Source organism: Simochromis diagramma, unplaced genomic scaffold (genome assembly GCF_900408965.1).
Source record: "Simochromis diagramma unplaced genomic scaffold, fSimDia1.1 OVJJ01000205.1, whole genome shotgun sequence".
In the NCBI taxonomy this organism is placed as follows: domain Eukaryota; kingdom Metazoa; phylum Chordata; class Actinopteri; order Cichliformes; family Cichlidae; genus Simochromis; species Simochromis diagramma.
In genome coordinates this window covers 17,372,026-17,396,297 of record NW_024386782.1, presented here as the reverse complement: position 1 = coordinate 17,396,297, position 24,272 = coordinate 17,372,026, and the positions used below count along the sequence as shown (strand labels likewise).

General features: G+C 42.1%; 2 protein-coding genes across 6 annotated transcripts; both read right to left on the bottom strand.

The window, feature by feature from the left end:
- Positions 1 to 245: 245 nt before the first annotated feature.
- Positions 246 to 12,170, bottom strand: LOC120727854 (phospholipid phosphatase 3-like). Of its 2 annotated transcripts, XM_040022418.1 has the most exons (7): positions 12,006 to 12,170; positions 11,198 to 11,898; positions 5,339 to 5,496; positions 2,298 to 2,578; positions 2,131 to 2,188; positions 1,862 to 2,038; positions 246 to 1,015 (listed from the first exon to the last, which is right to left on the bottom strand). In XM_040022418.1, the coding sequence occupies exons 2-7, from the start codon at positions 11,334 to 11,336 to the stop codon at positions 887 to 889; spliced, it is 942 nt and encodes a 313-aa protein (XP_039878352.1). In that variant the 5' UTR covers positions 11,337 to 11,898; positions 12,006 to 12,170; the 3' UTR covers positions 246 to 886. The 2 variants fall into 2 exon arrangements, with proteins under 2 accessions (XP_039878352.1, XP_039878353.1); XM_040022419.1 differs by lacking the exon at positions 12,006 to 12,170 and having other exon boundaries at positions 11,198 to 11,902.
- A 500-nt stretch (positions 12,171 to 12,670) lies between these two features.
- Positions 12,671 to 24,126, bottom strand: si:ch211-188c16.1 (uncharacterized protein LOC562677 homolog). Of its 4 annotated transcripts, none has more exons than XM_040022412.1 (19): positions 23,950 to 24,126; positions 19,335 to 20,244; positions 19,011 to 19,202; positions 17,914 to 18,397; positions 17,719 to 17,834; positions 17,598 to 17,623; positions 17,468 to 17,499; positions 17,304 to 17,348; positions 17,079 to 17,208; positions 15,904 to 16,063; positions 15,629 to 15,752; positions 15,507 to 15,538; positions 15,247 to 15,310; positions 15,110 to 15,147; positions 14,790 to 14,853; positions 13,523 to 13,624; positions 13,393 to 13,439; positions 13,099 to 13,132; positions 12,671 to 12,935 (listed from the first exon to the last, which is right to left on the bottom strand). In XM_040022412.1, the coding sequence occupies exons 1-19, from the start codon at positions 23,956 to 23,958 to the stop codon at positions 12,869 to 12,871; spliced, it is 2,676 nt and encodes an 891-aa protein (XP_039878346.1). In that variant the 5' UTR covers positions 23,959 to 24,126; the 3' UTR covers positions 12,671 to 12,868. The 4 variants fall into 4 exon arrangements, with proteins under 4 accessions (XP_039878346.1, XP_039878348.1, XP_039878349.1 ...); XM_040022414.1 differs by having other exon boundaries at positions 15,110 to 15,144; XM_040022415.1 differs by having other exon boundaries at positions 13,393 to 13,406; positions 23,950 to 24,125.
- Positions 24,127 to 24,272: the final 146 nt, after the last annotated feature.

Sequence of the window (24,272 nt, the reverse complement as noted above, 5' to 3'; positions counted from 1 at the left end):
GCCATAAAGGCCACACACACACACACACACACACACACACACACACACACACACACACACACACACACACCTCAAACACTTGTGAGTACCCGCTTGGTACATACAACAGGCATTTCATTAAATGGCTCAGTGTGGGCTTGTCCTGCCCAGCAGAAACAGGCCCACATCCAAAACATACGCCTTCACTGTACTTCCCAACTACTGTTACTTATGTGCAGCTTCTTAGCAACATTACATCGTGCACATTTTTTTTTTTTTTTTTTTTTTAAACTTGACGGCTTACAAAGCTTTCCAAAAGCTTCACTTTATGTCATTCAAGTGGTGACAAAGAATACTGAGTTTAGTGCTATAAATCACACAGACTGCTTGTGTTGCAATCAAACCAAACGAAAACAACATCCTTCCTGAAATTAAGGAATTTGTTTGGTTGCCATGGTTTGTTAGGACAGGTCACACAGTGAGCGAGTGGCAGGAGCAGAGTAGTGCCCCGGGACTCATAGATGCAGCTAAGGCAAGAAAGCCGCACAGCTTTGTTTACAGCTGCCATTTCTAAGCTGACAGTTGACATCTCCAGCAATCTTCATAACACAAAACAGGGACAAGGATCTCTTAATCAAAAGGAGGTCAGCTCTCTTTTCCACTCTGAGATCGTCTGGTAAATCGGAGGGGAAATAAAGACAAATTTCCATTCAGAAAGCTAAAGTCGCTTAACTGCTTTTCCGCAGCGTCTTCTCATCCAGTGAGATGTTCAAGACTCTGGATTTGTCTGCATTTTCCAGATCTTTGAAGTTTCCATTATTCAGTATTGTGTAGTTGTGATTTAATTAAAAAAAAAAAAAGAAAAAGGCACAGGTCAGGGTTATATACAGTCACTCTGCAGCCTTCTCTATGCTATGATGAGGTGGTTGCTCCGCTCTCTGATGTCTACGGTGGGAACAAGTTCTTTCTTCAGAGGGGTTGAAGACAAAGTAGAGCGTCTTCCTTTGGGCTTGAACAAGTCTGACACAAAGAAGACCTGTGGGGAGCATAGAGAGAACACTCCTTTAACGTCTGAGCATCGCAAAGGGGCAAAATGTTTAAAAATGTTTAAAATGTAATCAAATAACATTAAGAATGTAAGATAGAAAATAGACAATGCATTGTTTACATGGAGGGATTTTTATGAGTATGTCAGTACTAGACAAATGTATTTTTTTCCTCCCATTTAAAGTCTTATTCCTCCTACTTTCACTCGTACTTTCTGTCCTTTAGAAATACAGTTTGGTGTTCCTCAGGGTTCTGTATGTGGTCCCTTTGCTTTTTCCACTTGTAAACATGCTTTTTGCAACATAAATTATAAACCGACTGTGCGTTTAAATGATGTAAGGAAAAGATCTTTGCATCATTTACAAGGTACAGTCTCACCCAATATAGAACATCATTACCATTGTCATTTTCTTACATACTGATATGGAAACCTTTAGTTTACGCTCCATAGATAATGCTCACTGTCATCCTAAGACTTAACATATAGACCCCAACAGCATCCACACACAAAAAAAAAAGCATAATTTTCTACAGATAAACATTTGTGGTGATGCAGGAGTAGGATAGTAGTTGGAGAAAATCTAATGATTGGACAAGATCCCCTCTTGTTAAGTAGCTTAATGAGAGTGAGGACATCCACAACACCAACCTGGTGGGCAAAGAAGCCACTAGAGAAACGCAAGGTGGGCTTTTTGGTTTGCAGCGACTGAACTTTCAAAATAAAAGCGAGGGTATTGTCCACTAGAATGGCATCATTCTATTAGAAAGATTTAGCCTGAGCTCTCTTCGATTTCTGAACAAATCTAGTGCACTAGTTTGCAACACAGCCACTCACTATGCAGTAAGCCACCAGGGCTCCTTGTACGAAACCAGCCAGCACGTCAGTGGGGTGGTGCTTGTGATCAGACACGCGGGACAAGCCGGTGTAGAAAGACATCATGATGAGGGTGAACTGGGTTAAAGGGCGAAGCAGACGGGCTCCATGCCAAGTAAAGCGAGACTGGAGGTAAAACTGCAAGAGAGAGACGTTGACATACTGAGTATTCATGCAGAGAATAACAGGATGAGTAAGATGCTACGAGAATAAAAAGGTCAGAAACTTACCACCAAATAAAGCATCGTGTACATGGAGAAGGATGCATGTCCAGAGAAGAAAGACTTCCTGAGGAGAGCAGATGGCAGTCAGCATGTTGAAACGGCTTAAAAACACAGCAGCCAATCAAGCATTTTACTTGGGATATTTAGAACATTTTGAGCTTTGCCCGTTATACCTGGCCTCTTGAACTTTGCTCTCCAGGCCCCGACACTGGTAGTCAGTGATGTAGCCCAGAGAGCAGTTGACCGTGGAGAAGTCAGGATCGCACACGTCAAGAAAGTGAGGACGCAGACGGCCCACTGACACTTTGGCGATATTGGTGAAGGAGTGGCTGACTGCACAGCCGAAGATGAACACCCCGACCTGCTTGTACAGAGCGGAAATGTACGGGTTCCCCACAAAAGACTTGGAGCCTTCATTCAAAAAGTAGATCCTGTAGCTCTCACCAATTATAATCTGAGGGGGAGAGACGGGAAAGCAATGTCAGTGACACGACTGGTAACAAAGACAACAAAGACCTATTCCTGAGGGAGCTTCTATTCATTTATATTTTAAATATCAGAACAAATAAATAATGAACACACTATTAACTATTAAGACCGTAGATGTTGTTATTACAGCTACGAGAATGCAGTGATTTCTTTGAGAAGGGGCTCGAGAAGAGCTTGTTTAGAGTTTGAAGTGTTTACCTGTGCCATTCTACAACTATAACAACAGTGAGACGACGGGAGGGGGGTGTCAGACCGAGTCCACCTTGTATAGTTTTCTAGAAGTGTGTAAATAGACCGCAGTCTAAACCAGCGACTGATGGAGTGAGGCGTGTTTAGGAGGAGATAACTCAAAACAGCTGCGGGAGCTCAAAAACGCCTCGCAACCCCCCCTCAGCCTCCCTCCTCCCCTCCCTCCTCATCCGCTGCTGTCTCAGCTCGAGAGTGGAAGGATGGAAGTCAGCATCGGAGGAGGGGCCGGGCCCCGGTGGTTCTAATCAGGAGAATCGCTGAGCTGGGTGCTGTGTCTGATTCTGGAGGCCAGACTCCACAGGCGCACGTCGGGGGCACGTTTGTTTTTCCCCTCCGCTGGCCGCCTTACCGAAACAGCTCAGATTTCACAAGGGACGTGTGAGTTGTTTTCATGTTAGTGTCTCAGCTTCATAAGAAATTCTTTCGAGCGGCACAGAAATAAGTCGGATTCTGGGAAAGTCTCTCTGGGGAGGGATAGCCCCTTAAGAAGATTTAACAAGCTGATAGTGCGAGCGCGTCATTTTCCCACCATTCAGGCCTTTAGAGCCGGCTCGACACAGCTCAGCGGCTTTCATGGGAAAGAGGGGAAGGGGGACAAAACATCTGGTTCTCCTTCTTTGAGAGATTTTTGTTTTGTTTTATACTTTGCGAACGAGCTGGCATTCGAGAATCTATGGCTGTTGCCCTGAAACCTCAAAGATAATCGTGGGGCAGGACACTAATTTGTGGCTTATGTCGAAAGTTTCGCATTTCCAAAGTGACACAGTGTTTTCTTCCCTTCTAATAAAGTTGGGCATAAATCATTTACGACACATTGGATTCTAGTTCTATAGTGGGAAATGAAGCACTAAATGGCTTAATGTTTGCGCCTTCTGGTTCAGAAAACAGAGGTTGGCCAGAACGCTCCAGGGGGGGAAAAAGAAAAAAAAGAAAACGTGGATTTTAAAGTCATGTTGCGCCAGGGGAAAATGCGATATTTGGCAGAGCCTTCTTGTTTGGGGCTTTCGCCACAATTCCACCCCAGCAATTACAGTATTTAACCAAACAACCATTGCATCAACCATAATTGCACAGCCAGGTCTCCTCACCATTAAAAGCCCCTGAGGGCCCAGAGTCTGCTCTGGTGACTGCAGGGCGAGATGATGACAGCCGGCGACATGTCGCTCTGTCAGGTGACAGCATGTGCTGCAGCAGCGCTGAGCAGAATTATCATCATCATCATCATCATCATTATTATCATTAATGTGTGTATGCTCCATGTTCCTGTCCAGGCTGCCTGTCCATTTATTTTAATCTTATTTATCCGTTATTGCGTGTGATTTGGATGTTTGTGCTCACTTTCTTGCATGTCAGTGGTATTTGTTTAAAATACTGTGTGTGCATTTATCCTGTCGCAATTCTAAAACCACGATCAAAGAATCTACGGTATCGTACCACAGTTCCTTTACTGTGATCACCAGTGTGAGGCCTTTAATGCATGCTGAAGGTTTGTAGTTTGCTGAGATGTAATGTTTAATAACCGTTTACGTAACTAGTGAACTGGAAATGCACTAGAACAATAGAATTAATCTTCACAGTCGACCTTCCGCCTATTTGGGGATTTTTCTGTGGACCCTAATTCCAAACTATTCATGGATTTTTTTTCCAGAAAGGATACCTAAAATATTCGCTCCTTATTTTCATAAGGATGATAGCTTAAGATATATTTAGTGTTTGCACTATTAAAATATGCAGTTATAAGTGTTTTTATTGGATTATTTTGAGCCTCAGTGCAGCTGTGCACTCTGAGGTGTTTGTGAAATGTTAGGCTTCTCTCTACAGTGAATGGTGATGGCCATCTGAAACCTGAAGCAGCAACATTATCTGGAGCAGAAAGGGCCGTTGGGCTTCATCATCGTGGCAAATAAAAATTTTGATTTGATATCCAGGAAATGTGCACAGGTTCGTCGTCATCGCTTTCTCACAGGAATTTCCAAAAACCTACTCAAATCACCCGAATCATCTTAAAACCCACCCCTCATCCCCCAAGGCAAAGCCCTGAGAAGATGTTGACTGACTGTTATCTAGAACGGGGTGAAACGAATAATAAGGTGTGATGGTGCAGGTACGAGGAGTCGTCGCTCCAGCCATCTCCCGGGACAATCTCAGTTTATGGCCAGAACGCATCAACTGTAAGATAAAGCCCAGCGATAAACCCCGCATTTCTCAGCACATACAGTAAAGCGCACAGAGAAGATTGCAGGTTTACTTGGTGGAAAACACAACTGTTCTAATCTAACAGCTGGAAAAGTGTAACAGCGTTACTACAAATCGTCTGCGCTGGACACTTGGCTGTAACAATGAATAAAGACTGATGGATGATGACAAAGGATGTGGTTAACATCAACTGCAGTTCAACGGTGCTGCTAGTATATGGGCAAGGTGCAAAAACATGAGAGGAGGTGATGACATTAGTGGTCAGGGTGAGAGGACTTACAGAGAGGATGGAGATGAGAATGCCAGCAGCGCTGAGCACACCGTCGCTAATGGTGTCTCCGTTTTTGGCCGGATACTTGATGGACTCATCGTCGCAGTAAAAGCCTCTATGGTAAGGCTGAACTGCGCTGGTTTCAATGACCAAGAAAGGCAGGCCGGCTAGTGTGAAGAAGCAGTGAGCGGCACAGAGAGGAAGGAGGGTTGGTGGGGATGGGTGATGGAGGAGAAAGGGAGAGGGAGAAAGAGAGACGGAGGTGCTGGGTTAATGCCACGCAAATTACAGGAGGACGCGGATACAAGCAAGAGGTAACGAGCGAACACGTGGGACCGGCTCAGTTCATTCTGTGGCTGCCATCCACAACCGATGGAGAAATTATTCCAGTTTTGTTAAACTACAACACGTTTTAAGACGGATTTTGGACAATCACTGCTTTCAGACTTATCTGTAACTCTCCAAGCCAGCTGAAAACTGACTTATTCTCTCTGATAGAAAAACGAGCTCAGATATCTATTTTTGGGATAACGCATATATCCAAATCCCAGCAGACGACAGAAAATTTAGTGAATTGAAAGTCTTTTTTTAAAAACGTACATAAGCAAGAGTGTGGGAAACTGTGTGTGTTTTTAGGATCATTTAAGATTTCATAGACTAGATGACTCTTTGATCATCTTAGGGAGTTGCTGGTAATTGCATTATTATATAGTCCCATTTCTAAAGTGTAAAATATTTAATTTTATTGAAGCAGTGAAATAAATGGAAACCGAGGCAGCCTGAAGGGTAGCAATTAAATCTGAAAGTTAACGATACCGCGCAGTGGAAAATGGTTGGCGGTAATGTACATGATTTACAGTCAATGAGACAAAACCACAGAGTGAGCGAGAGGCTGCTGAACCAATCAGACCCCCCCTAAGGTGTCACAGTGCAGCCGGTAATGAACTGAGAGCGTCCCGACGTGTTCTCTCGTTTTCTTACTTCACCGCGCAGGAACTTACTGAGACCACAGGCACAGTGAAGCCCACTGCCGTGAGCAGCGCAGTGGACACTGTGCTGTTCTTATAAGGCAGATTGATGCTGCTGTCACTGCAGGAGAATCCTCTCTGGTAAGGCGGGAAGGGAAATTTGTGCAACAGCACGGCAACGAGCATCACTGCATGGTTGGACAGACACAGGACCACAAACACAGACGCGTTGGATCAACAGAGAGAAAAAACAAAACACATTTAAAACATTTACAGTAAGTTTACGAGCTTATCGCATCCCGTTTTCCCATTATCGTAAAAAGAAGAAAAAATGATAACCATTAAATTAAATCATCACCATTTTGCACTTGACTTAAGTGAACCGCTTGAGCCGAGAATAGCATCAAATGATTTCAAGTTCCCATTAAGAGGGTAAGATGGGCCCTGTTCTTAGGAGGCAATGCTGCAGTTAACTGACAAGAAAAAACACACGCTATCAGTCCTCCTTCCTTTCCTGCCGAAGTGCTCTTACTCTTAAAAAGGCCCTTTTAAAAGACGCCTCAGGGGAGGTGTTTGTGTCCGATAGACTGAGTGTTTTTCGGCAAAAGTGCCAAAAAGATCTTATTTGTCTTCCGACAACAAACAGAGTGGGCGTAGTTAAGATGCAAGCCAACCCCCCCCAAAACAGCTTATTTTCCCCGTCGATTTCCTAACAGACTTCAGCGAGGACTTTGATATTCGAGGGTACCCAGGGGGAGGCCTCAAATCTCGGACAGAATTTGGAAAACACACTTTCAAACGACTTCAAAGCACCGTTTAGCTTTCGAGCCACTCTCTGAAGACGTCCGCGATCTGCAGACACAAAGAAAAACAAGCAGACTGGTGGTCGTTTTGGGGGGGGGGAGCGGGCACAATTTCTCAAAATAAATGTCAACACATGCTCCAGTCACTGCTGAGCCCCTTTACATCCACACACACACACAAACACACAGCTGACTCGGGGGTGCCTTTGAAGGTTCAGCTGTGGGCTGGGCTCAGGTTACAGACAGAACTCTGGCACTCTGAATGCCGGGGTAAGTCCTGCCACATTCAGCAGGATTCACATTATTAATTCTCTCGCTTTCACTGTTGTTCTTCAAACAAACACCTGGATGGAGCGGCTGTGAAGCAGGTCCAGTGAAGAAGAAAAAAGAAAAAGCGCAGGGTGGGACATATTAACAGCTCTGGAACTGTAAAAATACACTGCAGTTTAAAGTCTGCTAAATCCTGCATGTCTGATCCCTTCAGTTTGGTTAGTCTGGCTATGAAAAGAGCAACACAAGCCTTTCCAAAGCAGGGACTTAGTCTGTTCAAACTGCTGATACAAAGGATTTAGGGAGGGAAAATAATAATAAAAAGGGGCACAGAAGCTCAAAATGCTACATGCGAAACACATTGACCCGAGAGCCCCGACCCCTGCGACCACATCTAAACACATTCGCAAACCCACAAACCACAAGGCCAGAGACTGATGGAAAGAAACCAATGGATGGCAAATGGCCTGATGAACTTAAGAGGTCACAGCTTTTGAGGAACCAGCGTGAGGTCAACGGTTCCAAAGCGGTGATTGGAATATATAATAAAAAAAAAAAAAGAAAAAATGTGACCCCTGCTTGCCTCAGGTTTTTCTTCCACAGTCCTTTGACCCCCTGCATCCGAAACAGAGCTGCAGCATCAGCAGTGAGTGTGGCATCTTGGGATTTTCCCTCCCCTCCTTCCTCCTTTTCCCCTCATCTAAAAGTCAGGGGGGGAGGGCGAGGGGGGGGAGGGTGTCCTCATCACTGCCAACAACAACACCAGTCAGCAGGCGTGAGTCTGCCTTTCGCGCTAGCAGCATCGGCCCAAAGACAATAAAAAACAAGCAGAATGCTGGAAGATTTCTTTTTCTGCAGTTCATGATCTCCTTCTCGCACGTCTTCTCCAAAACAACTGTGGAGACAAAATGTGAAAATAAGCAAACCCCGTAAACAAAGACCGATGATGACTTTTTCAGCTCACGAATGAGCGCGGCGTAACGTCAAAACACGGCAGAAGACACATCATCAAGATCTGACAGCTCCATGCAGCCACACCTTGTGGAAACTAGAATAAATATGCAGTAAACGCACACTCCGAATTCAATCCTCACTATACTCCAGGAGGCATTCGCCAACACGGCTATTAAAAACAAACAGACGCACATTTTCCACTTGCAGGGATCCCTCACTGTCTGCTGGCCTAAAAAAGTATACATACACGTCTGCAGCAGCTGTGACATATACACAGATGAAGTTGTTTTCACCCCCCACACACACACACACACACACACACACACAGTCATTCAGCAATTGAGCTACTTCACAATTTCAGCATGGGGGGTGGGGGGTTGGCGCAGGTCTGCCTGCTTGGGTTTTAATGAAAATCCCAGTGAAATCAAATGTGAATCTCACATCTTGACTGCCACACTGGACTAACAATATCATTTAACACAAACATTTATTAAACTGGAACACCTCAGTGCTTTTCTCTTTTCCAAAAGGTCTGTGGGTCAAGCTTTTTTTATGGAAACTGTGTCACAAGAAGGAATCTAGGAGCCTACGAGTTCCTGGAAAGAACTGGATTAACTGGAAATAACTCGTTTCAGAAAGAAAGCTCATGTTTACTATTCCCAAAGGCTCCGTTTAACCAAATTCTAAATACAAAGACACTTTTAGTTTCAGTTTTGCTTGTAGAGGCTTGTGTTGGCCTCCAACGCATCCAATTACAATTAGTAATGAAACGCATTATGAAAGTGAGGTTCTCTGTTTTTTCCTCATTCTGGTGAGCAGGCCTTAAGGGATTTAAAAAAAAAAAAAAAAAAGGAAAGGTGTGGTAAAAAAAAAAAATCAGATCGTTACCCATTAACCGCCAATCACCAGCTTAGTTGTGAAGCTGGGCGAAGGCACGTGTAAACGTGATCACGCGATTAACTGGAGAGTCAGTTGCTACAGCTTAGAGTAAACGTGAACCCAATCACCCCCTCGCCCCGGGGCTGATTGAGGGGCATCTTTCTTTTTCCTTCTCCCAATTCAGTTCTAGTCAACACTGAATCAGCATGACTTCCTCATCCAGCCGACTCCCCCTGTTGTTATCTTTACATGCACTGGCAGGTCCATGGGGAGCACATTCACTCAGTGCATGACAGAGCTGGGGAGCAACATCCTGGGATGCAGTTTTCCCCAGAAGTACAAATCAGTGTGTGAGAATGAAGGAGAAGTGGTGATTAACCAGCGCTGGCCAGACGTTTCCTCCTTGTGGTTGCTCTGTTCAAGCCACATCTTTAGCCAGAAAAAAAAAAAACACTCATGGTTTGTTGACAAGCGTCTCTGTGGGAAGTTGTGTACATACAGAAGAAACGACGGGGATTTACCCTCCACAGAGATACAAAAAATAAAATTACACTTAAACTAAATATAGCTTGTCAAAGTAAGATTGTTTGTAGTCTAAACCACTGTTAACAATAGCTTTACCGCTATCCAGTATAGTTGCGGCTTTATCTTACCACTGCTGCGGTGTTTGCAATCATGACTTTACACCAATATTCCAGTGAACAACACAATGCAAACATGTGGTTGTATCACAGCAGAAAATGAAGTCAAAGGTCTGAACCACACAGCACCCTCCCCACTTTTAAAACTGGGACTTTCATGTTCTGAATGTTTCACCCAGTGTGTGCAGCTGCTGAACATCACAGGACCAGAATGGATCCACACACACACGCAGCTCTGACCTTTTCACCACTTCCCTTAATTACACCACACACACAGAAATATTATGCCAGATGTTCAGATCTGAAGAATTCCTGCTGCTTTGGAATGTGGGCCATTCTGGAAAATAAAATGAACAGTCAAAGCAGAAGTCCATACAGGTGTGGGTGGAGACCAAAGAAATGTATATCCCCTCCCGGAGCACTTTATTAATTTCTTTCCACTTGGACTGCATTTTTTAGGGATTAAGCTAATGTAATTTTTGGAAAACCACATGTACTTTAATAGCTAAATAAACAGGCCAGAGTAGCCAATGCTTTGCTTCAGTTACAAAGTTTGTGAAAGCTGGTGTGGCAGAATCACATGTGATATTATCACTTTGTCTTATTTAATACACATTTTTACAGCAGACATAAAGAAAAGAGATACAAATGCAGTGTTTTAATATCACAAATGAACTACAGGAAAAATACATTTATATTATTACTCAGTGGTGTCAAACATATGGTCTGAGGACTAGAATCGGCCTGGGAAGGACTTTAATGTGGATGTCTTTGGAAAATAAGGAATACATTTTGACCTTTAAACTGAATATTCAGAATTTTTCTACAGCTTTTTCTACTGATTAAGACTTTCCCCCACAGCCATACATACTACAGTAATGAAGCTACCGATAAATCATTAAATGACAGTAAAGTTCCGTTTTCCCCACAATCTACATGCCTGTTCTTTTTACGCCTCCACAGAAAATAAATAAATACAATGAATGAATTACCAAATTTTTCAGCTTTATTAATACAGGACAGCCTGGGCGGACTTTCACACATTTGTTTCTTACAATTTCCGCCCAAAGAGTCTCGCAGAGTCCACTTTCTTCCACATGCTGCAGCATTTCTACGTGAAACTGCACTTCTTTTTCTTATATTGAGAAGCCTCGGGAATTAAATGCGCAGTAAAAAACTAGTTTTCTCTTAAAGTAAGTGTCACGACATCAAACGAGCTCGGCATCCCTGGTATCGAGTATAAGCCGGGGCAGCCGCCGTCCGTTTGAAACACGCCAGGAGTAACAATGAAACGAGCAAGAAGCCGCAAACTTCCCGCCAAAGGTGCCCACAGTAACGTGATGCGACTCTTACCTAAAAACAGGCAGAACAGATCCACTCCGACCAGCAGCTTCCTCCTGCTGTGGTCTTTGCAGTTATTGTTGTTGAGCGAACTCCCGCCGTTCTTCGTGTTGGCTGCCATGGCTTTCTCATAGATCAGACAGCGTTGCATTTAAAGCGTTTGCGTGTTTGGTTAAAAAAAGGAGGAGGAAGCAGAATAAAAATGAATTGGTTGCTGTTGGAGTTTATTTCTCGTGTCTCTACAGGAATCCTAAGTAGGAGCGGTCACGCGAGTCTCTTTGGTCAGCTGGAAAACACTGTGGAAACTACTCGCTCCTGGCTCACCTTCCTCGAACCATCCTTTACTCGTTTCCGCAGGGATAGGTCCTGTCACAGCCTTTCAAGAAAACCCCTCCTCCGGCTCCTCCTCTTTCATGTGCCCGGTGGGGACTCCCACCACCCCACTCACCTCTCAGGGCTGAGGGGCGCCCCAGTCAACAGCAGCAACAAAGCAAAGAAAAATAAACTTTTTTTTCCTCCTTCAAATTCTGGAGCAAGTTCTCATTTTCCACTTTAAATAACTCATAGATGGAGGGAAAAACCAGTAGGAAAATTTCCTTGATTTTGCAGACTTTGAGCTCATCCATTTTCTTCTGCTCATCCAATTCAGGGTTGCAGTTGGACTGAAGCAATTTGAGCACTCAAAGTGCTTTCTTGGTACTATCCTCATTCACCTATTACACAAACATTCATTAAAAAAGTACTTTTAACCTACGCCTGACATGCTCTTAAATACACTGCAATAGATGCAAGTTAATTACAGTTGACAAAATTAACTTACTGAGCCACAGCCACCACCTAAATCCAGCCCAGATTATTCATTTATATCAATGAACACAGAGCATTTCACTCCAGCGTGCATGTCTTTGGACTGAGGACGCCAGCGTGAGGTAAAGAACACATTTGTGAAGTAATACAAGGATAGAACACCTGCCCATATCATATGTTCTTAAGATATCATTTGTAACCCTGATAAGCACAGCCTCAGTACTGGGATCCTTTAACAGAGGGGGGGGGGACTCCAGGTCTCATGTGACAGTGTCCTGCATTTTTTAGATTTTAGATTGCACCCTGGGTCAACACACCTGAATCAAATGTTTTGTTTTTTACCAGGCCTCTGGAGAACTTCAAAACATGTTGAGGTAATTTAGCAATTTGAATCAGCTGTGTTGGATCAAGGACACATCTAAAAGCTGCAGGACACCGGCCATTGAGGCCTGGAGTTCCCCCACCACTGCCTCAAACTCAGTCATAAGAAAAGACTGTACACAAACAGGATAGGAAAACCAAACGGTGTCATAAAGGCATAACTCAATGTCAACTATTTATTAGATGTTACACTGAAACAACAGCAAAAAGAAAGAAAGAAATGTAAACAACATTTCTGGAAACAGTCATAACTAAGCAACCACAAGTGAACACTTAACTACTGTTACTGGTATTTAGACAAAGTGTAACGGTTTAATATGTGCACCATCTACTCATCTCAGTGACTTCCAGAGTAATGAAAACAAACAAAAAAAAAAACAAACAACTACTATTCGCAAAAAGTAGGTGATATCACAGTTCAATTAGTATTCATGAGGGTTTTTTTCTTCACAGCAGAGGGTCAAAGTCATAACATCAAGCTCCACAGAGTGATAATCAGGTGTCAGCATATAGCGGTGGGGGAGGAAGAAGTTCCAGCTCTGTGAAGTCAACTTCTTGTTCACTGTCAAGAAGAACACAGGGCATTACAACAGTTTATGAGAAAGAAAAAAACATCTTACCTAACCCTAAGTATTACAGTACATGCTTCTATGGGTACTCAGTTTAATGTTTGTCATAATAACAAAGTTAGGCTTTCTGATCAGAAGGAAACAGGAGACACTTACGGATATGGAGGCTCCTCAACCGCACTCAAGAAGTCTAGATAAAGACGAGCAGATACAAGTGTCACGTCAGCTTTGAACAACCAGCAACGCAAAATAACTAACAGCAGTATGACTCCAGGTCATTTAAAGCAGATAAAAGGTTTCTCAAGTTATTTTCCATTAGGGAAAAAGTCTCCAGTGTGTATGAGTACCCTGTGTTTAGCTTCACCATTATCAGTGAGGGCGACATGTGGTGACAACAGTGGAGCCATGGCAGAGAAGGGGAGGGGAAAAACAAAACAACACACCACTTACTCTGAGGTTCATGGCTAAACAGGACACAAGAAGAGGAAAGAACAGTGCTGTTGAATATAAAGACAAGCAGCTAGAAACATGACAAGTTTGTATAAATAGTGTCTGAGGTTAAAGGTTACAAAAATAAAACCTTGTAAACTTTGCTCCATCATCATCATCATGGACATCACCAAGTTCATCTTTGGTCTGGTGAAAGAAGACTGCCAACTTCTGCAGGGCTTCATGCTTAATTCTGAAGAGCAGAAGTAATGTTGCAAAATTAGTTTTATTTTGTCCAGCTTCCAAATTCTTACACAGAAACAAGACTGTGCAGGGTGAGTAGAACCCAACACAACACCTCCTTGAAGCAGAGCTTTTTATTAAAGGCTACTTTTTGTACTTCCTGGAACAGAAGACAAAACGTTTTATCAAATTTGTATTGGCCTGAGGTTTCAAAGTAAAAGCCTGGTTATAAAAGGCTCAAAAAGCTTCCTTCAGCTAAGGTAAAAGCCTTCAAGGCAATGCTATCAAAGTCAATTTTTATAATTTAGTTTTAGGCTTAACCTAAACTCAGTGTTCCATAAAAAAGAAGAAAACTTATGTTACAAATCCACAGTTTAAAAAAAACAAAAACAAACAAAAATTAATAGTGGCGATCCTTTGTGTATTAGTAAGATGTTGATAAGTAGGTTAAATAAAACAGCAAGCGTTGGTTATTTAACCATTTCTGCCACTTAGGATTTAAAATATCCCAATATTTTGGACTTCAAGCTTTGCTCACTTAGACAATCAGCAGCTTTTCTCTCTTCTGATTAATTGTTTCGCTTAAATTTCAAAGTAAATTGGCCAATATTTTACCAGCTGGCGCCCTCCCTTTGTCGGATGTGATTACAAATTGAATAGCTTTTAGATTTATACAGTTGCTCGCACAAAAGAATAAACTGGAATACCTCACAGATGATTATAATTGGAGTTTTTAATCATTTTGTAAAAGAAAATGATGCCAATCAAGAAAAATCATACACAAGTAACAGGTTAACAAAAAGAGAACCCAGCAGTTAGCCGGTTTCTCGGTTTGGTGATTCGGCTTTCTCAGGCAGACTGTTAATCAGCTAAGATTTTTAAGTTTATCATCCAGTGTGGCAATGATAGTCTTTAGTCGCTCCTGTAATCAGTGGAGGTCTCTAGAAACACTCCCTGTATCGCTACTGCTTCAAGGACCTTGTAAAATGTGTCCCAATATTGTTTTTGCTCCTCTTCCACCTTTAATATTTACCTGCTCATTAACACAGTAAGTGATCATAAATTAGTCCACAACACAGTATATATACCCTTGCTAAGAAGCAGTGCAGTAATGTTTATGAAGGGTTTGAAAGGGAAATAATGCGTCTGCTCTGACATCCGTGTTTGAGACTTACTGCGAGTGCAGGCCATCCAAGTTGGCGTCATTCGGTGTGTTCTGGGCACCAGCATGAACACATGCTGACAAAGTGAACAAATGAAGGGCAGAGGTGTAAGCGGAAGGGCGAGACAGGAACGGGGTTAGTTAAAATGCAGACTGAAGAGGAAGGAAGTAAGAAAAACATATGGTAAAAGTGCACATCAAAGCCCTGCAGCAGTCTGCCATTGCATAAAACAACCAGAGTTCCCTTTAAACAGGAGAGGGTGGGGGTGTGGGTAGGCATCTTCTGTTGGCCCGTTTCAACTTCAAAAAGACGGGACATAAAAATGTACTCACACGTCTCGGGCACTGAAGCCGTCTGCTGAGAAAAGCTGCTACCCAAATTGAAGAGAAAGAATATTTAATGTTCATTTGTCATTTTTAGAAGTGACACTGATCAAAAAGCTGCTTTGAATAAATGCCAAACATCTTACTGGCTCTCACTGAATGGTGAGAGGGTCTCATCTTCATAGGCCCACTCCTCACTGTCATCTGTGACTGTGTGAAGAAGGAAAAAGGAATAAAACAAACAATGAAGCCTGACAAGAATGCTAATGAAAGCCCATGAATTCCATCAGTATCATAAAATAACACCCGGCCGTAAAGCAGATGACAGCAGTTAAGTGATGCTGGCTGGGATCCAGCCTCAGTGCAGCAGCACTCAGTCAGTCATGCAGAGCCTCCTGAAACTTACAACTGCTTGTTAGAAAAGGCTGGTTTGAGGATCTGAAAAACAAAGAAAAAAGTAAATCATGGCACTGTTTTGTTTTGTTTTTAATTGAGAAACTAAAAATTTGATCAGTGTGCTCCCAGTACCTGCTTCCAATACTTATGTTATCTCCCTCCACGTTGCCTCCTCGCCCTGCTGCTTGAGCCTTCTTGCCGAGTTCCAGCATCTCATTGATATTTAGCTCCACATTCATCACTGAAATATAACCATCTGCAAAGAGAGAGCAGCAAAGTAATGACACCAAATGTGGAAACACTCCTGTTATATCAACGTCTCTTGTATCCATGCTATGTTTTTAAAGTCCAGATGCTATTAAGCCATTCTTATTTCACACTTACAAATAACACAAAAGTGAACTCACACTTGTTGTTGGCGTCTCGGGCCAACCATTTGCCTTTGGGGCAGTTGGTGGTGCGGATAATGCTGACCGTGTCCCCGCTCTTCACAGGCAGATCATTCTTGCGGACTTTACTGGTCACCATCACCATGGCATGGTACATTGGCTCTTCTTCCCTTGTCACCTACGAGGTCACGAAAAAGACTGTATGTAAACGATGGACATATCCACGATGATGTTAGAGTTTTAAGGTTCAATATTAACATTTTGACCACTGCCCTGTCTTTTTTCTTTTAGGATGGACGGAGGCTGGAGTGCCAATTAATCTGCTAATTTTTGCAAGCTTGAAGAGCAAGCTGCATTCATAAACCCTGCGGCTGCAACGTACACACACACACACACACACACACACACACACACACACCCTACTAATTATTGCTAAGATTACAAAGCACTTACTCATCGGCTTCAGCTGTCGGTGTCTGAACACCTGTAAAATCGACTTAGCCACTCAGAGTTGTTATGAGCAAATGAACTATCCACAGCAGTGAAAACTGTTTTTTGTACCAGGTTGTAAACAAGCTTTTTAATGCTGTAAAGTTGGACATTTTAACACGAGACTATGGGGATTCCTACAGATACTGGAGTTTTTAACACTTTCTGCATTGGTTTCATTTTCAGAAGCTGTCCTTGGATGTCACACACTCACAGGCTGGCAAACTGTGAAAACAAATATTCGTTTTGTTGTATTCATAAAGACTTGAAATTAGACTTCTAGTTAGTGAAATTGATCACATCAGGAACACATTTACTGAGGTTATACATGAAAGGATTTTTTATTTTTATTTCCAAAAAACACAGGTGTCACCCTCTGCTGGCTATTAGAAAGAAAGGTATATGGTACTTTTTCAGACCCTAAAGCCACATCCATCTGTTATACATTATAGGAGTCACATCTTAGCAATGAGCTGCACTGTCTTACAAACACCGAAGCAGCAAAAAAAGTAAAGCACAAAAATGTTTTACATCTCTGAAGAGATGCTGCACTGATTCCATGTTTGAAGTTTTATTAAAAAAAAAAAAACCTAAAAATTCAGGAAGTAACATTTCCCAACTGATGACTTAGAAAAGCTGAATAAACAGTAACCAAAGGAAACTAAAATCAAAAGTCATCATCTCAAAACAAATCACCCCCTTACTTTGAACTTCTTTTTCATTTCATTTTCCTTCTTCTCCCTCTCTTTTTGCTCCTTTTTTTCCTTTTCCAATCGTTGTTTCTCCCGCTTCTTCTGTTCTTTATGGTCGGCGGGGTTGGGAGTATTCATCATGCTAAGAAAAATGTGAAAAAAAAGGGATTAGGTATACGAGTAGCTTGTTTTTTTAAAATCACATGTTCAGTAAAAAGATTTACATGTCTGACATACCTGTGCATATGATTATGTGCCAAATGTTCACCCGATACACAAACCCTGCAGTTTGATAACCATAGGAAGGGAATGGATGTCACAGTGTCAATGACAGAACAAAGGTATTATGTTTACGAGAAGAGGAGGAGGGAATGAAAGACGGGAAAAAAGAAAAAGCATACCATGGATTCTTTTGCCTTTTAACACATGACTCCTTTTGAGAAAAAAACCAAAAAAGACAACACTAGATACAAAAATACACTTTTTAAAGTTGCTAAGATGATTATATACTCTGATTTAAAAATGAGTTACCTTTGGCTGGTGGTCCACGTATGGATCTGTAAAAAAAACAAAAGCAAACAGTGATTATAAATGAGAATAAATATCTGCAAATGGTTTTATTTTAAGAATAAAATGTGTGTGAAGTACTTACTCTTCAGTCCGCCTTTTCTTTTAGTGGAGTTTTGGCTCAAAGTGAATTTGTTCATATTCTCAACATCTTCATATATGTTAGTATACGTTTCATAGTAACTGTCCTGTTGATGTCCACTGTAAGGGGAATGTATAAACAGCACACTGTTATATGAAGAAGGAAAAAAAAACTGATTCCAGTTACTATAAAACTTACCATGAGTGGCTACTAAGCTCTCTTTCCTCTGGGAAAGACTGACACTCAGCAACTCCCACATCAGTTTCATCAGATGGAGATTTAGGAAAAGAATCGACAAGCACCTCTTTGCTCTGGGACCTCTGCTGTGGTATAGCAGGCTCTGGGAACTCCAACAAGTTTATTGGTTCAGAGAAGCTGGCTGGATCAAGGGGTATTATGTTTTCACTGCCAAGGTTCAGATCTTGGATGATGGAGCTCACACCGGGCCCCGCAGGATCATGCGCTGACAAGTCAGCTTGTGGATGCTCAGCGTCGACAGCTGTGTGAGGGTTAGCGCTGACTAAGTCTAAGGCCTCCAGTTCTAGTGCAGCAACATCAACACCTCCACTTTCTGCTGTTTCCATCTCTGTATTTTCAAAGTCTGGAAACTGTGGGGCATCCAGCAGAGGGTTGGAGACGGGTGGGTGCTCAGACTCTGCTTGGCTAACGTTTGGTGACACCACTATAATAAGAAAGTAAAAGCAGTATTTGAACAGATGTTAGGCCTCACCACAAAAAGAGGAATAATGTGAACTGCAGAGAGGATAATGCTAAGTCACTGATGACTAAGCACATGAACTGTGGCCACAGAACTGAAGATGCAAAAAGAGGAAAAAGAAGAAGAAATGAAACATTAATCTCTATAAACAGACTGATAGCCTTTTCCAACATGCATCTGTTTAACCTGAGACGTTATTAGGAGTACTGCTAATAAATAATCATTCTAACTGACGCTATATAGACAGCAGCTGATGTTAAAACCTAAAATAAAACCTACATTTTTCCTATTTTTCCAACATTAATCAGGTGTTTTCTTAAGATCAAGAAACCTTTTGTTGTCAACTATGTTTTCTAATATGACTGATCGCAGCCCAAGTAATTTGTCAGATTATTCTGACACCTAATGCGCAGTTTGAGATGCAGGTAAACTGTCTATGTGACAGCAAGAGGACAGAATTTGCTAAAAACGCATCAGCTAACCTTCGCTGACATTTTCTAATAGGTTTTTAACGCAAATCTATTCTCTGCTATTGCTCCCAGTGGCCATGTCTGTAGACTTCCTGAGACTCTCATACCAGTAAACAGAGGCGCATGGTAATAGCTGAGATCTACTAATGGAGGTCTGAGGGGCTTTGCCGGCACTGGCCCCAGTGTTCTCAGATCAGGCAGAGGCTTCTTTAGTGGGACACATGGTGGATGAAGTTCAACAGTCTTCACTGGCAGATTTTCAGATTTCTCTCTGCCAAGCTGCTTATCCAGTGCTGATTCTTGAGGGGGGAAAGCATTAAATATGAATAGTATTAGCAATGTATACAATAATTTATGTTATAACATTAACACACATGATGAAACTGCAGATTTTGACATTTGTCACTCTTGACACTCTGCATATAGCTTACTGCATAAAGCGTTGTTGGTTTTGAAGAAAGGCCGGGCTGAGATACAAGCCAGATGTGAAAGACACACTGGTGAGGGGGTGGGCAGATCAGCGGTCCTCGGTGGTGGAGTAAACTCCTTGCCTGTGTTGTCAGGGGAATGCAAGCTCTTGGGTTTGGAAGAGATCAACATGTTTCGGCGTGAGAATTTCTTCTTGGCCCTCTCCAAAGTGCTCATAATTTTATTGTCAGAATCGACTGTGGTCTCTGCTGAAGGAGGGGTGACTGGGACATCTGGACTGGAGAGGGGGTATTCACTGTTTGATTGGTCACTTTGGAGTGAAGCCCCATCCTCTGTGGTTTGTTTTTCCACTGATGGCAACTCACCAGGAGCGCTACACGGTCTGGTGGTCAAATCACCATATGTGGGCTCATCTCCGCTTTCCGCACTGACCTTTGATGCTTTGACTGATTTGAATGGAAGCAGCAAAGCCTTCTTCTTGACTTTAGTTTGTGGCAAGGCTTCCTTCCCCGACTCTGGTTCGGGTTTGTACTCTCTCCTGAATGGTGTTTCTGTCTTCTGATCTTTTGCGGGCAGGACAGGAAGCACCAGCGGCATGTATCGAGAATGCCTTGCTGTGCCGTCTCCATTAGTAAGCTGAGATGACAGGGAGGTCCGCTGAGGTTGCAGCGGAAAGGAAATCGGCCTCTTGCCTCCAGACAGTCGCAGTGCATCTCTGAAAATGACACGAGGAAGCGCTGGTGTCTTGTTTTCTGCAGCAGTATTAATACTGCTAACCACAGTGCAGTGACCTCCAGGTGGAAGAATCTGTTTGGGTTTTTCAGCAACAGCTGGACGGCTGGTTTTGGATTGAGCCAGGAGAGCCTCTTCCTGAAATTTGGCCCTCAGTGCTTTGAAGTTGATTGGTCCCTCCTGAAAAAAAAAAAAAACGTAAGTAAAAGAAAGCACAGAAGTATAGAGATGTTATATGGTCATTTTAACTCTTTTCCCTCATAAAGACGAGGTTTGATGCCCTCCTCTGAACCCTTAATGACGAGCGCTGACACCTCAGTATATATATCTTTGTAACTAAGTTTAAGAATATAATCCACCCACTGTTATCATCTCCAATGCCCTGTACCAACACAGAGCAGAGCAGCTATTTGAACGCTACCCCAACAGAGGTCGATTATCTTGTTAATAATTTCACCTCCTCACTACGTACGACTCTGGATACTGTAGCTCCTGTGAAAACTAAGGCCTCAAATCAGAAGTACCTGACTCCGTGGTATAATTCTCAAACATGTACCCTAAAGCAGATGACTCGTAATCTGGAGAGGAAATGGCGTGTCACAAATCTAGAGGATCATCATTTAGCCTGGAGAAATAGTTTGCTGCTTTATAAGAAAGCCCTCCGCAAAGCCAGAACATCTTACTATTCATCACTGATTGAAGTAAATAAGAACAACCCCAGGTTTCTCTTCAGCACTGTAGCCAGGCTGACAAAAAGTCAGAGCTCTTTTGAGCCAACAATCCCTTTAACGTTAACTAGTAATGACTTCATGAACTTCTTCACAAATAAAATTTTTATCATTAGAGAAAAAATTACCAATTATCATCCCACAGATGTAATATTATCTACAGCTACTCTTAGTACCATTGATGTTAAGTTAGACTCTTTTTCTCCAATTGATCTTTCTGAGTTAACTTCAAAAATTACTTCCTCCAAACCATCAACGTGTCTTTTAGACCCCATTCCTACAAAACTGCTCAAAGAAGTCCTGCCATTAATTAATTCTTCGATCTTAAATATGATCAACCTATCTCTAATGATCGGCTATGTACCACAGGCCTTCAAGCTGGCTGTAGTTAAACCTTTACTCAAAAAGCATCTCTAGACCCAGCAGTCTTAGCTAATTATAGGCCAATCTCCAACCTTCCTTTCATATCAAAAATCCTTGAAAGAGTAGTTGTCAAACAGCTAACAGATCATCTGCAGAGGAATGGTTTATTTGAAGAGTTTCAGTCAGGTTTCAGAGTTCAGCACAGCACAGAAACAGCTTTAGTGAAGGTTACAAATGATCTTCTTATGGCCTCTGACAGTGGACTCATCTCTGTGCTTGTCCTGCTAGACCTTAGTGCAGCATTCGATACTGTTGACCATAATATCCTATTAGAGCGATTAGAACATGCTGTAGGTATTACAGGTACTGCACTGCAGTGGTTTGTATCATATCTATCTAATAGACTCCAGTTTGTGCATGTAAATGGAGAGTCCTCTTCACACACTGAGGTTAATTATGGAGTTCCACAGGGTTCAGTGCTAGGACCAATTCTGTTTACATTATACATGCTTCCCTTAGGCAGCATCATTAGAAGACATAGCATACATTTTCACTGCTATGCAGATGACACCCAGCTCTATCTGTCCATGAAGCCAGATAACACACACCAATTAGTTAAACTGCAGGAATGTCTTAAAGACATAAAGACCTGGATGGCCGCTAACTTTCTGCTTCTTAATTCAGATAAAACTGAGGTTATTGTACTCGGCCCTGAAAATCTTAGAAATATGGTATCTAACCAGATTCTTACTCTGGATGGCATTACCTTGGCCTCCAGTAACGCGGTGAGGAACCTTGGAGTCATTTTTGACCAGGACATGTCCTTCAACGCACATATTAAACAAATATGTAAGACTGCTTTCTTCCATTTGCGCAACATCTCTAAAATTAGAAATATCCTGTCTCAGAGTGACGCTGAAAAACTAGTTCATGCATTTATTACTTCCAGGCTGGACTACTGTAATTCATTATTATCAGGATGTCCAAAAAACTCGCTGAAAAGCCTTCAGCTAATCCAAAATGCTGCAGCAAGCGTCCTGATAGGGACTAGAAAGAGAGAGCAGATTTCTCCTGTTTTGGCTTCCCTTCATTGGTTTCCTGTTAAATCCAGAATTGAATTCAAAATCCTGCTCCTCACATACAAGGTCTTAAATAATCAGGCCCCATCTTATCTTAATGACCTTGTAGTACCATATCACCCTATTAGAGCACTTCGCTCTCGCTCTGCAGGCTTACTTGTTGTTCCTAGAGTATTTAAAAGTAGAATGGGAGGGAGAAGCCTTCAGTTTTCAGGCCCCTCTTCTGTGGAACCAGCTTCCAGTTTGGATTCGGGAGACAGACACTATCTCTACTTTCAAGATTAGGCTTAAAACTTTCCTTTTTGCTAAAGCATATAGTTAGGGCTGGATCAGGTGACCCTGAATCCTCCTTTAGTTATGCTGCAATAGATGTAGGCTGCCGGGGGATTCCCATGATGCATTGAGTTTTTCCTTTCCAGTCACCTTTCTCACTCACTATGTATTAATAGACTTCTCTGCATTGACTCATATCTGTTATTAACCTCTGTCTCTCTTCCACAGCATGTCTTTATCCTGTCTTCCTTCTCTCACCCCAACCGGTCGCAGCAGATGGCCGCCCCTCCCTGAGCCTGGTTCTGCCGGAGGTTTCTTCCTGTTAAAAGGGATTTTTTCCTTCCCACTGTCGCCAAAGTGCTTGCTCATAGGGGGTCATATGATTGTTGGGTTTTTCTCTGTATCTATGAAGCGCCTTGAGGCGACTTTTGTTGTGATTTGGCGCTATATAAATAAAATTGAATTGAATTGAACTGAATATCTATAAAGACGTGGTGTGACAACAATTAGAAGAGTTTGTCTTTTTCCAAGGAAAGCTACATGGGCAGAGACCACCCTCACTAACCTCTGGTACAAACCCAGTCATTGTTTCTATAAGCAGGCCCGAAATATGACAGAAACTGCTCAGTTTAGAAAAAAAAAAAAAGCTTCAAGGGTTGCTGCTGCTCAGCATTCAAGGGGTAAAGAGATAAGCCTGCAAAAATTACAAAAGACGTCTTTTCCTCACTTACTCCCCTGAAAGTGATACAGAAATAATTTTACGTTCTATCTGTCCAACAAAATTGCTATAATTCAATAGGTAATGTTTGCATATGCTGAGAAACGGGAATGAAAATAAACTTTCTAAGTTTCCAATCCTACCTTGCCTACCAATCATACAAATGACACGTGAAGGTACCTTTTTTTGGTAACTGCAGAGTTTAAAGTAGTAATCCGCTCACCTAAATTTAATGTCTCTGCTTTAAGCTTTCTTTCTTTTTTTTCCCGAAAAAACAAAACTACACCCTTTTGGTAATTGCGAGGCTTTTTTTTTTTTTTTTCACAAGTCGCTGGTCATTTAAAACCCAAGTGTTTGTTGGTTAATTAAGATGCTACTGAACAGATTAAGCCTTCATATATTGTTTTAATCAATAATAGATGTAGAAAATTTAAGACATCCATGTTTCTCAAAAGCGATCAAAAGAAAAACTGCTATCACTGCGAGCACCGAAACGACTTTCATATATTTAACTGGGTTGGTCGTAAAAATGATGATTTGTTATTTCAAAAGTATTTTTTACCCCCTTCTATCAGTTATTCAAGTAAGCCATACTCGTGTGTTAGAAAGAGTAAAGCAGCAGCAGAAGCACATTAGCAGAAAGAAAAGCAATACAAGTAAATTAGCTTTCTATTCAACTGCCCTTTAGCTAATTAAACCTGCTATAAAAGCCTTGTAACTTTACCTCTTCCATTGTAGCTTCTGTCTGTCATCACTGTTGAGGACCGAGCATTTGAAAGACGGTTTCAATTTTAATACCGAGACGCTGTTTACTTTATTTTTTTTAAACAGCGACCTAACAGCTCTGGTTAATCACGGTGAAGGCTAAAACAAACAATTTGAAAGAGCCGCTGAATGACGCACCTGCGTGCTGCACTCGACCTACGTGCGCGTTCACGTTTCCTCGATCAACGAATCAGGAGCGTCGAAGGCGCAACGTGCGTGGATAGGGATTTGTTTTGATAATGATAACTAATTTTCCACTTACAGTTTTTAATTTTAACGCAT